This window comes from Babylonia areolata, chromosome 26 (genome assembly GCF_041734735.1).
Source record: "Babylonia areolata isolate BAREFJ2019XMU chromosome 26, ASM4173473v1, whole genome shotgun sequence".
NCBI lineage: Eukaryota > Metazoa > Mollusca > Gastropoda > Neogastropoda > Buccinidae > Babylonia > Babylonia areolata.
In genome coordinates, this window is record NC_134901.1 from 40844256 (window position 1) to 40857870 (window position 13615).

Sequence of the window (13615 nt, forward strand, 5' to 3'; positions counted from 1 at the left end):
AAAGAAAAAAAGCAACAGACCACACACACACACACACACACACACACACACACACACACACACACACACACACACACACACACACACACACACCACCCCAGCTATCACAAACAACAAAACAAACCAGTATTGTATTCTCCTGATCTCTAGTCAGCATTCTGCAAGTCTGTTAACATTAAATGTTAGGATTATAAAAACAGAAGCAACAGCTGTTCGTGCCTTGGTCATCACGTCCCCAGCTTACTTCCCTGTTGATGTTGCATTACAAAGTGAACGTAACTCATGCTTCGTTCGTTACCTGCAGATTGCTTGGTCGGGGGTCCATGTTTGTGCTGTCCCATCAACAGTTTGAGAAGCTGCTTGGAGTCTCACCTGTCAGGAAGGCTGAAAACTTGATAGATCTCGGTAAGTTAGTGAAATTATGCATACATATACATGTATGCATATACGGCTCAAATGTATGAATTATATATATATACATGGTCGGCACAAAAACGGTGTATATGCCAGTGCGTGAGAATGCATAAGTTTGAACGCAAGCTGATGTTTCCGTGTCATGGTGGTGTTGAAGCATGCAGACTAATCCGTATATGCTCCACACCAATTCTGCTTTCTTTAAAAAATTTTTTTTTTAAAAAGGAAAAGAAAAAAGGGGTGGGGGGTAGAGGAGGGGTGTGTGTGTGTGGGGGGGGGGGGGGGGGGGGGGGGGGGGGGGAATGCCTGATCTATGTATAAACCAACCTGCTCGTCAGGCTACCCTTAGTTTGTGTAAAACATTAGAATAAAATGGAATGAGTTAAATCAAATAAGTAAATACACTAAATAATAATGAAAGGAAAATGTACATTCAAGGCAAAATATTGAAATAAAGTAAGAATAAAAATGGGCCACATGCTTATAAGTGTCTTTGTGTAGTATGCACTTTGCATTCGTAAAAGAACCCATGTTAGCAGAAGGGTTGTGCCTTGCAAAATTCAGTAAAAAAAATAAATAAAAAAAAAAATCCACTGTGAAAGGAAAATTGATACACTTGAAGGCAGAAAAAAATATAATGGTGGCACTGCCAGAAAAATCTGTTGTGGCAAAAAATTATACTACACAATTGTCTTCAGTGATTTTACGCAGTACGTATGATTTTACAATATATTCGTCATACCTTATGTAAAGATTGACACATTATGACTTTGCACTACTACCTGTAGGCTTGACTGACAACTGAACAAGACAGCTGACAATTTCTTGTACCTTGCGTACAGCATGTACTTGAAGTATTTATGCGCCGTTAGATAGCAGCATATGTGTGTGTGTGTGTGTGTGCACGTACTAGCGTGGATATACTCATTCACACACATGCATGTACACTTATTTGTGCATGCATGCACCCACCTCACCCCCTTACACACACACACACGCACACGCTCTCCCTCACACACACACACACACACACACACACACACACACACACACACACACACACACACACACACACACACACACACACACACACACACACACACCTACCTCACTCACACACAAACACACACCTCCACACACACACACACACACACACACACACACATGTATATCATGATATTGCGACAGGTGCAGGGGATGGTGAGGTGACCAAAGTGATGGCACCCTACTTCAGCAATGTGTACGCCACAGAAATGTCCCCTACTATGCAGAGGCTTCTCTCGTACAAAGGATACCAGTAAGTGTGCTGTTCTTCTGGTGGGTTTGTTTTGTTGGGGTTTTTTGTTGTTGTTTTTTGCCCCATGAGTTAAAACTCCAGTCTCCTATGTTTACTAAATACTTGTATGGGTTTTTACATCTTTGACTGTTTTCACCCCCACCATGTAGGCAGCCATACTCCATTTTGGGGGATCGATGAGATTTTTAAGCTAATAGTTATGCCAGGGAGTATTACACCATTTGGTATAATGAACTGTTAGATGTTTACATATTTGAAGTAGATATATTTTTGTCATTGATGTCGTTTTTCATTCCAGTGAAAAAAAAAGTCTTTATGCACATGTACTAACAAAATTTACTAAAAAGTAAAGCTTTTTATGAATGCACTTTATTTTTGTGAGGATAAGGTTGTTTTCTGGTTTAGTAGGGTATATGTGTGTGTACACAAGGACTTCTGGTGATTACATGGTTGAGTTCTGCCAAGGATTTAGTTTTTTTGTTACTCTTTGAAACTCTGTTTTAAGATATAAAAAGTACAGTACAGAGGCTTTTACAGATTTTTATTATTCATTATATGCACACTTATCTTCTGCATTTATTTGGAGTTTTTCATTCATTATATGCACTTATTTTCAACTTTTAATGAGTATTTCATTCATAAAAGCACACTTATCTTGAGTCATTTTATAGCCCCAAAGTTAAAGTTGCATGCTATGTGATGGATTACTTTTCATTTCTTCACAAGGGAGGGTGTGGGGTCTCTCCTTCACTAGGGAGGGTGTGGGGTCTGTCCTTCACTAGGGAGGGTGTGGGGTCTCTCCTTCACTAGGGAGGGTGTGGGGTCTGTCCTTCACTAGGGATGGTGTGGGGTCTCTCCTTCACTAAGGAGGGTGTGGGGTCTCTCCTTCACAAGGGAGGGTCTGGGGTCTCTCCTTCGAGGGTGTGGGGTCTCTCCTTCAAGGGAGGGTGTGGGGTCTCTCCTTCACTAGGGAGGATGTGGGGTCTGTCCTTCACTAGGGAGGGTGTGGGGTCTCTCCTTCACTAGGGAGGATGTGGGGTCTCTCCTAGACCCCTTCACAAGGGAGGGTGTGGGGTCTCTCCTAGACCCCTTCACAAGGAAGGGTGTGGGGTTTCTCCTTCACTAGGGAGGGTGTGGGGTCTCTCCTTCACTAGGGAGGGTGTGGGGTCTCTCCTTCACAAGGGAGGGTGTGGGGTCTCTCCTTCACTAAGGAGAGTGTGGGGTCTCTCCTCCACAAGGGAGGGTGTGGGGTCTCTCCTTCACTAGGGAGGGTGTGGGGTCTCTCCTTCACAAGGGAGGGTGTGGGGTCTCTCCTTCACTAAGGAGAGTGTGGGGTCTCTCCTCCACAAGGGAGGGTGTGGGGTCTCTCCTTCACTAGGGAGGGTGTGGGGTCTCTCCTTCACAAGGGAGGGTGTGGGGTCTCTCCTTCAAGGGAGGGTGTGGGGTCTCTCCTTCACAAGGGAGGGTGTGGGGTCTGTCCTTCACTAGGGAGGATGTGGGGTCTGTCCTTCACTAGGGAGGGTGTGGGGTCTCTCCTTCACAAGGGAGGGTGTGGGGTCTCTCCTTCACTAGGGAGGGTGTGGGGTCTCTCCTTCACAAGGGAGGGTGTGGGGTCTCTCCTTCACAAGGGAGGGTATGCAGACCCCACTTTCATCTGATTTTCATGGAGGTTCCCTGATTAGTTTAAGAGAGAATCGTGTGCGCATGCACGTCTCCATTTTTTTTTCCCAGGTCACCAAAAGGCTCAAATTTTGTCATGGAAATCGCTGTTCTGACGAAAGGATAAAATCCTATCTTTGCAAGTTTACAAGATGCATTTGGTTTCATAATTACATCCACTATTTGCTTTAGTCTTCTATGTTTACTTTGAGCATATTTCTTGTCTTATATCTGCCATTACGTATTCAAACTGATCCATTTATAAACTCTGCCGAAAAGTTGTCCAAGCCAAGACAGTGCAAACTCTGAGAAGCCAGTTAAGGTGGTGGGCTGCCCTGACGTTATAAGACCTACTTCTCGCTCTGCAAGCGACGAAAAGTCCACCACGAAAGTGGGCCTGCACACCCTTTCAACTATCACATAATGACAGACAGTGATAGAGATTGATTAAACTCATGGCCCAGCGTTGTCGTCGTTTCTAGGGTGCTGGACGTGGACAGTTGGGACAACGGCAGCATGACCTATGACGTCATCAGCTGCCTTAACCTGTTGGACCGGTGTGACAGGCCGGTCACCTTGCTGCATGCCATGCGACGTGTGCTTCGGCCCGACACAGGCAGGGTGCTGGTGGCCCTGGTCATCCCCTTCAAGCCTTACGTAGAGTTCGGTGTGTATAGCTGGTGCTGTGTGGGGAGGTGGGGTGGGTGTTTGGATATCATGGTTTGTGGGGACGGTGTTCGGACATGATGGTTTTTTGGGGAATAATAATAATAATGGATACTTATATAGCACACTACTCAGAAATTTGCTCTAGGTGCTTTACAAAAACGCTTTTTGTTAACATAAAACATTACATCAATGTTACATACACACACACCAAAATGTGACTACACACACACACACACACACACACACACACAATGTGAAGAGGTGGGGTGAGTTTTTGGACATGATGGTTTGTTGGGAATGTGGAAAGGTTAGGTGCGTGTTCGGACATGATGGTAGGTGGGGAAAGTGTCTGGTCATGGTTTGTGGGGAATGTGGGAAGGCTGGGGTGGGTTTTCGCACATGATGGTTTGTGGGGAGGTGGGGTTGGTGTTCAGACATGATGGTTTGTGGGGAGGTGGGGTGGGTGTTCAGACATGATGGTTTGTGGGGAGGTGGGGTGGGTGTTCAGACATGATGGTTTGTGGGGAGGTGGGGCTGGTGTTCAGACATGATGGTTTGTGGGGAGGTGGGGTGGGTGTTCAGACATGATGGTTTGTGTGGAGGTGGGGTGGGTGTTCAGACATGATGGTTTGTGGGGAGGTGGGGTGGGTGTTCAGACATGATGGTTTGTGTGGAGGTGGGGTGGGTGTTCAGACATGATGGTTTGTGGGGAGGTGGGTGGTGTGGGTGTTCAGACATGATGGTTTGTGGGGAGGTGGGGTGGGTGTGGGTGTTCAGACATGATGGTTTGTGTGGAGGTGGGGTGGGTGTTCAGACATGATGGTTTGTGGGGAGGTGGGGTGGGTGTTCAGACATGATGGTTTGTGGGGAGGTGGGGTGGGTGTTCAGACATGATGGTTTGTGGGGAGGTGGGGTTGGGTGTTTGGACATGACAGTTTGTGAGGAAGGTAGGGTGGGTGATTGGGCATGATTGTTAGTGGAATGGGTGTTCACACATGATGGTTTGTTGGGAGTTTGGGTGGGTGTGTATTGAGTGTATGCATGTGAAGTGTTGATGTTCTCAGGAGTGTGTGAGTGAAAACATTGCTTCTGTGACTTAAGGAGTATATGTGTGAAGTTTTGATGCCTTGAGTAAACATCTTTGTGATAGTTTATGTGTCTGTTATGGCATGTGGCAGTAACCATTAAGAAATGACAAATCCTGATGTGATACAGGAATTCCTTTGAAGCAGAATGTAGGTAACAAGTCAGTAAGCGCATAGAGCTTCAAGAATATGCGCTATAGCAAGAAGTCTTAATAAAGTAAGCAAAATATTATGAAAGATTTTTGTCTCTTTTTTGTGAGATCCTGAAGACAACATACTAGTACAAAACCTGCCTCCTAAAAACCCCACAGAAAACTTTTCTTCTCACAGATATCAAAGTCCACATTCTAAAGATCTCATACCCATAAAATGAATATATTGCAGATTCCAAAGATCACATACCAACAGAAAATCATTGTCGCGGATTTCAAAGATCACAGAAAAAAAGTTAGAGGGATATATCAAACTCCAGAGATTACATACCCAAACAAAAATTATGTAACGTTTCCCAAAAATCACAAATCCACAGAAAAAAACTTGTAACTGATTCCAAAGATCATATCCTCACAGAAAATTATCCTTGTTACAGATTCCAGAGATGACGTACCAGCTCCTTGTTACAGATTCCAGGAATTACATACCAGCTCCTTGTAACAGATTCCAAAGATGACATACCTACTCCTTGTTACAGATTCCAAAGATGACATACCAACTTGTTACAGATTCCAGGGATGACATACAAACTCCTTGTTACAGATTCCAAAGATGACATACCAGCTCCTTGTTACAGATTCCAAAGATGACATACCAACTTGTTACAGATTCCAAAGATGACGTACCAACTTGTTACAGATTCCAAAGATGACATACCAGCTCCTTGTTACAGATTCCAGAGATGACATACCAGCTCCTTGTTACAGATTCCAGAGATGACATACCAGCTCCTTGTTACAGATTCCAGAGATGACATACCAGCTCCTTGTTACAGATTCCAGAGATGACATACCAGCTCCTTGTTACAGATTCCAAAGATGACATACCAACTTGTTACAGATTCCAAAGATGACGTACCAACTTGTTACAGATTCCAAAGATGACATACCAGCTCCTTGTTACAGATTCCAGAGATGACATACCAGCTCCTTGTTACAGATTCCAGAGATGACATACCAGCTCCTTGTTACAGATTCCAAAGATGACATACCAACTCCTTGTTACAGATTCCAGAGATGACATACCAGCTCCTTGTTACAGATTCCAAAGATGACATACCAGCTCCTTGTTACAGATTCCAGAGATGACATACCAGCTCCTTGTTACAGATTCCAGAAATGACATACCAGCTCCTTGTTACAGATTCCAGAAATGACATACCAACTTGTTACAGATTCCAGAGATGACATACCAACTTGTTACAGATTCCAGAAATGACATACCAGCTCCTTGTTACAGATTCCAGAGACCACAGACCACAGGAAACATTTTATTACAAATTCCAAAGATGGCATACCCACTGAAAATGATCTTTGTTGCAAATTCCAAAGATGACATACCAACTGAAAATGGTCCTTTTTACTGGGAATGCTGAAGAAGAAGATCCTTTTTACAAATTCCAAAGATCATATTCCCACTGACAATAATCCTTTTAGGCACCCACTGGAGATGATCTTCATTACAGATTCCAAAGATCACAGACCAAAAAAAGAAGGAAAGTTTCAAATTATAAAGATCACAAATGCATAGAAAGCTGTTCTCGTTGAATATAGATTCCAGAGATCACAAACACATAAACAAAAACCAAAAAAACAACTGTTCTTCTCACAGATTCCAGTGACCACATACCAACAGAAAAGCTGTTGATCACGGGGGCCACATTTGAAGAGCAGGTAACGCAGCTGACGACGGCCGTGTTTCGCCCAGCGGGGTTTGATGTGGAGGCCTTTTCCCGTGTGCCGTATCTGTGTGAGGGAGACCTCCGCCATTCATTCTACGTCCTGAACGACGCTCTTTTCGTGTTGAAGGCTGTCAACAGCTGATGGTGGAAAGGAACCTGTGTGTGAAGGTGTTGGTGTATATGTATGTGTGTGGGGGTCGGTGTGTGGGGGTGGGGGGGGGGGGGGGGCGGTCAGCATGTGTGTTTGGGTCAATGTGTGTGTGTGTGTTTGTTACTCACTCCCTTCCTAGTGTCTTAACTGCAGTGCAATTATTGTTAGCATTGAAACTGTGCTGGTTATTTTGCATGAATATATATATATCAGAATTTGGTATTTCAAGTGTGATCAGATACATATTTGTATAATTTTTTTATGAATACAAAATTCATAGTTATTTATGCAAACCACATAATCATGTGTTCTCAAATAGGATGAAATACTCATCATTTTTAGCGTGTATTTAGAATTGTAGTGAAGAACTTTGGCGCCATTCAGTCTACATGAATGATTTATAATGCCTTGTTGTTAAAATTGTTCAATTTCCCAGTATGTTTGTGTCTGCCACCAAAGTTGGTTGATTTCATCTTCCCCAAATTGTGTTAGTCCTGACATCTGTGTTACTCGTTTGTACGTGTTTGTTTGCATATACTTGAAAATTTGTTTTTGTAAGTTACTGATGTGAGTTTGTGAGTTGCTACTGTTCTTATTTGTGTACATGTGTGTGCAGGTGTGTTTCTGTGTATTTGTGAATCACATCTGTATGTGAATTACATATCCAGTCTTCACTGTTGTGTTGTTCTTATGCACTCCAATTCCATTCAGCAATAATACTTGCTGGTAAATGGACTGGACAATGTTGATCATTCAATTCCTTAGATGTGTGTGCATATGATATCCCTGGACATTTCACAAAATCATTAGTATGGGGCTGGTGTTTAGTCTCTTTGATCAGCATGTTTGTGATTGAACAAGAAACACAGTAGAATTGAACAAAGGAAGTGAATTAATTTTAAATGTGTATTTAGCCTATTGAGGCCTTTTTATTTTTGATTTGGTACTTCTTGTGTCAATGTTTGGTCCAGTCATTTTTTGTGGGTTTTTTTGTTGTTTTTTCCACTTTTTTTTTCAAGACATACATTCATTCCAACTTAGATGTACTTGATTTGAAGGGAAATAACTGTGTCATAAGCCCGTCACCCAAAATCATAACTACATTTATTACATACCTATTTTGTCTATTATGAAAATTTCTTTGATGTTCTGAGATGTAGTAAAGACAGTTTATTGCATGTACTCATGAATTTAAGTTGATTTTTGATAAAAGCCATATCGATGACCAGAATGACACTTGGACTGTTTTTTCCTGATTTTTTTCCAAAAACAAGAGAGAGGTGGTGGTGTTTTTCTTTCCACATTTTTTTCCAGATTTTTAGGCAGCAGTTCTTGATATCCTCTTCCTCTCTGTATTCCACATGTTTTTGTTCATTTTTGTCTGTTTGCTGAGGGAAGAATTTCATGGATTTTGCATCAGTCGCATTCCATTGTTCATGCATGGGAACATTTTCATAAAAGAGATCTGTCTGAAGATTTGGACCCTCCCATTCTCCCCAAAAGTCAATGCAGAACATGCTTCTCATGTTTTACTAGAAAAAAAAAATTAGCTGCAGCTTTTATCCATTTTCGTTGGGGTATATTTTTCTACCTGGAAGACTGGGTTCTGAATTCTGAAAATTTGTGCAATGGAAATTCCAAAAGTTTGCATCTTTCATGTGATTAAAAAGGAATTCAGTTTGACATGGTACAGTATATGACACCAAACATGGAGTATAATACAAACTCCTCCTTTCACAGCAGATTTGTTCATGAAGATGCTCTCATCCAGAAACACTGCAGTGCTCTCATCTGAGTGAGACTTTTGCAGGTATCGTTTTGTCAAAGCCTTACAGCTTCTTTGCAATGGCTGTGATGAATGTGGAGAATCTTTCTTTAGTTTTAACGTCTTTTCACTAAGAGTGAAATTAGATGAGGGGAAAAAACATCAACGATGGAGGAAAGCACTCCATATGCATTTGAGTGAGTGTGTATATGTGTGAGTGTGTGTGTGTGAGAGAGAGAGAGAGAGAGAGAATTTTATCTTGTCTTTGTGTAGATAGAACAGGGACACTTGCCTACATACAAACACTGCTTGGGTGCTTTCTGGGATTTCATTAGTGCAATGCCCAGTTTTCCATGTACTTTTTATGGTGACTGGCTTTGTGGTAAGGACTGTTCCTTTGTGTTCAAATTCTGCATCAGAATGCCTTCAAACCTAAACTTTGTAAGAACTTATCAGCAGTATTCACGAACTGAATGTTATTGTACTTTCTGCAAACAAAAGTACAGTATTTTGATATGATAATTAAGTTGGTTTCTTTCAGAATGTACAGAAAATTTATGTGGCATTTTCCAGGACTTGAAAAGTATTGGAAAAACAGTATAGTTCTTGATGGTGCTGGAGGAGTTTTGGAATTTTCCTGAATGGTCTGTTCCCATTTCTATAGCTTATGGAGATCTGTAGCTTTGAAGGAAAATCATTGTAATAGTCACATACAGTCATTGAAAACCCATCAGGAGAACAAGTACAGGTAAATTGGTGCTGCCTTATGATTGGCCCAACATTGTCATTTTGTCTTTTCAGTGAATGTACTTAGTGTCCTCAGTGTAAAAAGAGCTTTTGTGTATTTGTAACTGTGAAAAACAGGGTTCTGGAAAACATTTTTGGTTGCTTTTGTTTGGGAGAATCCAGATGACTTAATGAAGGTTTTATATGAGGTGATCAGTATATGTAGTATATGATTTTGCATAAATTTAATGTGAAATTTCTTTTGGCTTTTGTATTCTGCTTCCTTTTTTGTGATTGGTGCGGTGGTTTGGATCTTGTATTTTGATGTATTCTATTTATAATTTCAGTCTGCCTCTCGTGCTGACCACAGTACCGAAACCACTCTCCTCCACATCCTGAATAACCTGCTGCTAGCGTCCAACTCTGGACAGATCTCCCTTCTCACTCTTCTCGACTTGTCAGCTGCCTTTGACATGATAGACCATTCAATCCTTCTTTCCCATCTTCATTTTACATTTGGTATCAACAGCACTTTTCTAAACTGGTTCAAATCTTATCTCACTGGTTGATTCCAGTCTGTCATTGTTGATAATTTCCAGTGTGAACCTGTTAAAATCGAACATGGAGTCCCACAGGGATCTGTTTTAGCCCCAGTGCTCTTCACACTCTGCACTGCTCCTCTCACTGAAATTATCAACCGCCATGATGTCAGTCATCATTCTTATGCTGGTGACACTCGACTCCAGAAGAGTGATACTCCCGAAAAACTGTCGTCGCTCTTGCAAGAAACATCCAACTGCTTCCTGGACATTTAAAACTGGATGACTCTGAATAAGTTACAATTGAACGTGGACAAAACTGAAGCAATGAACATAGGAACTAAACAAAAACTCTCTTCCATCACAACTGACACGATCAAACTTGGCAGTACATCGATCCCTCTTTCCAGTTCAGTCAGGAACTTTGGCGTTGTCCTTAACAACACGCTGTCCATGGAAAAATTTATCAGTCAGACATGCCAATCCTGCTACTGTCAATTGTGGTGCATCAGTTCCATCCGGAAATATCTGTCCATTGACGCAACATCTAGACTTGTTGTTTCTCTCATTCTCTCTCGCCTTGACTACTGTAACTCTCTATTGTCTGGTTTGCCTGCTTCATTCATTCAGTCCCTTCAGCGCATACAAAACTCTGCTGCCTGACTCCTCGTCCTCTTTTGCAACATCTCCACTGGCTCCCTGTCTCACATAGAATAAAGTAGAAGATTAGCACTCTATGTTATAAATGTATTCACAAATCTGCCCCTTCCTATCTGTGTAGCTGCCTTCACCTCTACACTCCTTGCTCACTATGATCGGCTTTGGATCCGCTCTGTTTACGCATGCACAGATTCAAACACTCGACTGTTGGCCGCTGTTCTTTGTCTCTGGACCTTGCAATTGGAATGAACTTCCTCTTTCGCTTCGTCAAGTCTCCACACTCAGCTCTTTCAAGTCTGGCCTTAAAACCCACCTTTTCCCAAAATAGCCTCCGTTCCCTGCCTCTTCCTTGTCTTCAGTTTCTCCAGTTTTAGAGTTAAGCATGCTTGTGAATGACTGGTGCGAAAGCGCTTTGATGTCTCTGCACAAGATTCAGCGCTATATAAATACCATTATTATTATTATTATTATAATGGTGAAAACCAGCTGTTCACAATAGTGAAAAAGCTAATGTCATATGTAATGGGTTTTCTTTGCTATGATGTGTGGTTGGATTTACATTGTTGTTGACTGAAATTTGATGAATTTGTAATAAGCATCAACTGTTAAGATACTCTGAAATAAGACTTTTGGCTTTTATTTTCTGCTTCAGTTTTGGTGATTGTGCGATGGTTTTGGTTCTTGTATTCGGATGTATTTTCTTGAAAACCAGCTGTTCACAATAGTGAAAAAATTTGTGTCTAAAAAATGTGATAGGTTTTCTTTGCAATGATGTGTTGTCAGTCCATGTTGTTACTGATTTTTAGTTTTTTTTTGGTTTTTTTGTTAGTTTGCTTATTAATATAGCAAAAACTTCTCTTTTACTTTCTTGACTGCAAAGTTTGTTGAATATGTAACAGGCATCAAGTGTTAAGATAGACTGAAAGAAGACTAAAAGAAATGCAATGAAATCAGAGTGTACAAGATAGAATGCAATATAGGATATCTTTTTTTGTTGTTGTTTTGTTTTATTTTTTGTTGCCATTCTGTGATTTTATTTCAGTTTGACAATTTTTTTCTGTGGCACATATGGTTTTAATTAGCTTCATTTAAAAAAAATCATTTCAGTTTTGTATTTTCATATATATATTGTGCTCATATTTGCTATAGGTAAAGGATGAGATAATTGTATTTCCTGAAGCAGACTAGAAAACAGAAAATGAGGAAGAGGAAGGAAGAAGAAAAAGAAAATGGTTCAAGCCGGACAACTGGTGGGAATTCCAGGATCAGACTCTGCAGATTATTTCTGTTCAAGAAAGAAAGTGGTTCAAGGTAGACTTCTAGTGTATTGTTTTGTGTTGACATCAAGAATTGTGCTGTGAAGGCTGTCTTTGTTCAAACAGACTCACTGTGGACAGTGATTTTTACCTCATAACTCCATTCCCAACTCAAGATCAGTTTATTTCAGTAATAAAAATGGAAAGAAAGTCAATGACATTTCATCTGGCGTGCTTTTATGAAGACTGCATAGTGTGTACATGTGTGTGTGTGTGTGTGTGAGAGAGAGAGAGAAAGAGAGAATAAAATGCAGACTTGCACACTCTCTCTCTTTCTCCAATCACTCATTCTTGCTCTGTGTATGTGTGTACGCTTATGCGTGTGCCCAACAGTTTCATTCCCTCCTGCGCCCCCTCTATCTCTCATTGTGGGTGTAAAAAGAGAGAGAAAGATGAACATGCATCATTTGTTGTTTTGTCAGAGTGCCATGTGCTAACTTAGCCACATAAACCGGTCTTTCAAAATTTAGTGCTGCATACACCTGCTCTTTAACATTACCATGCTAGAAGTCACAGTCACATGTTTGTCACACACACAATGCATGTGCATTCATTTTTTTTTTCTCTTTTGTTGTTTTGTTGTTTCTTCTGCATTCACACGCACATGTGCGCGCGTGTGCACACACACACACACCACACACACACACACACACACACATGCATATATACTTTAAAAGTACAAAATGGAATATGAAAGTGTGACACTTATGATCAGTTTGATCCCAGGTATCTATGCACCTGGTGTGTGAAGGATTGAAATTTTTCTGATCTCGCGAATTCAATTTATAAGTGCAGACATGCTAGTGCCTGAACCCCTTCACCGATGGAAGTTAAAGTTTTTAGACCATAAAGGAACATTATTCCCCGAGAATATTATCAAAGAAAAGATACCGAATCCATCAGTTTGCTATACAAAATTAATCTCTACTTTCTTCCGTATAAAACTTGATGCGCTGAAGATAAAGTATAGTAAAAATGTTACATGCATCTGTGGTAAGCAGTTCAGCTTGCATCATTGTTTGTTTCACTGCCAGCAGTTACGTACCTTCTTGCCTAAGTATTTCAAAGAGAATAATAATTCTGCAGATGATTTTTGTAAAGTTATTTAAATTTCTGACGAGGTTCTTATGGTCGAATTTTCACAGGCATTAGTTCATAGCCCTATTTCTACATTCCTTTAATGCACTTCAGAATTGTGTTAATGGTTTCTGATTATTATAATTATTATTATTGAATTGTTACTGTTAAATGTAATTGCATGTTAGTTATACCACCTTCCTCCCCCCATGCCCCCCCAGCATCCCCTCCCCCACCCCCCCCCACCCTTTTTTTTTTTTTTTTTTAAACGTCTAATATCACTGATAGTGAAAAGACACTAAACTAAAGAACGAAACCCCTTCACGCAGAAGATCAAAATTTAATGTACATATAATCCATGTA

General features: G+C 41.0%; 1 protein-coding gene across 3 annotated transcripts in view; it reads left to right on the forward strand.

Moving 5' to 3' along the window:
• Nucleotides 1-12330, forward strand: part of LOC143300443 (protein-L-histidine N-pros-methyltransferase-like) — a 15370-nt gene extending 3040 nt beyond the window's left edge. For all 3 annotated transcript variants that reach the window (XM_076614102.1, XM_076614105.1, XM_076614103.1), the window contains 4 exons: nt 305-405; nt 1603-1711; nt 3853-4037; nt 6949-12330. In XM_076614102.1, the coding sequence (XP_076470217.1) occupies nt 305-405; nt 1603-1711; nt 3853-4037; nt 6949-7160 (607 nt within the window). In that variant the 3' untranslated portion in view covers nt 7161-12330. The remainder of the gene's footprint in view (nt 1-304; nt 406-1602; nt 1712-3852; nt 4038-6948) is intronic.
• Nucleotides 12331-13615: the final 1285 nt, after the last annotated feature.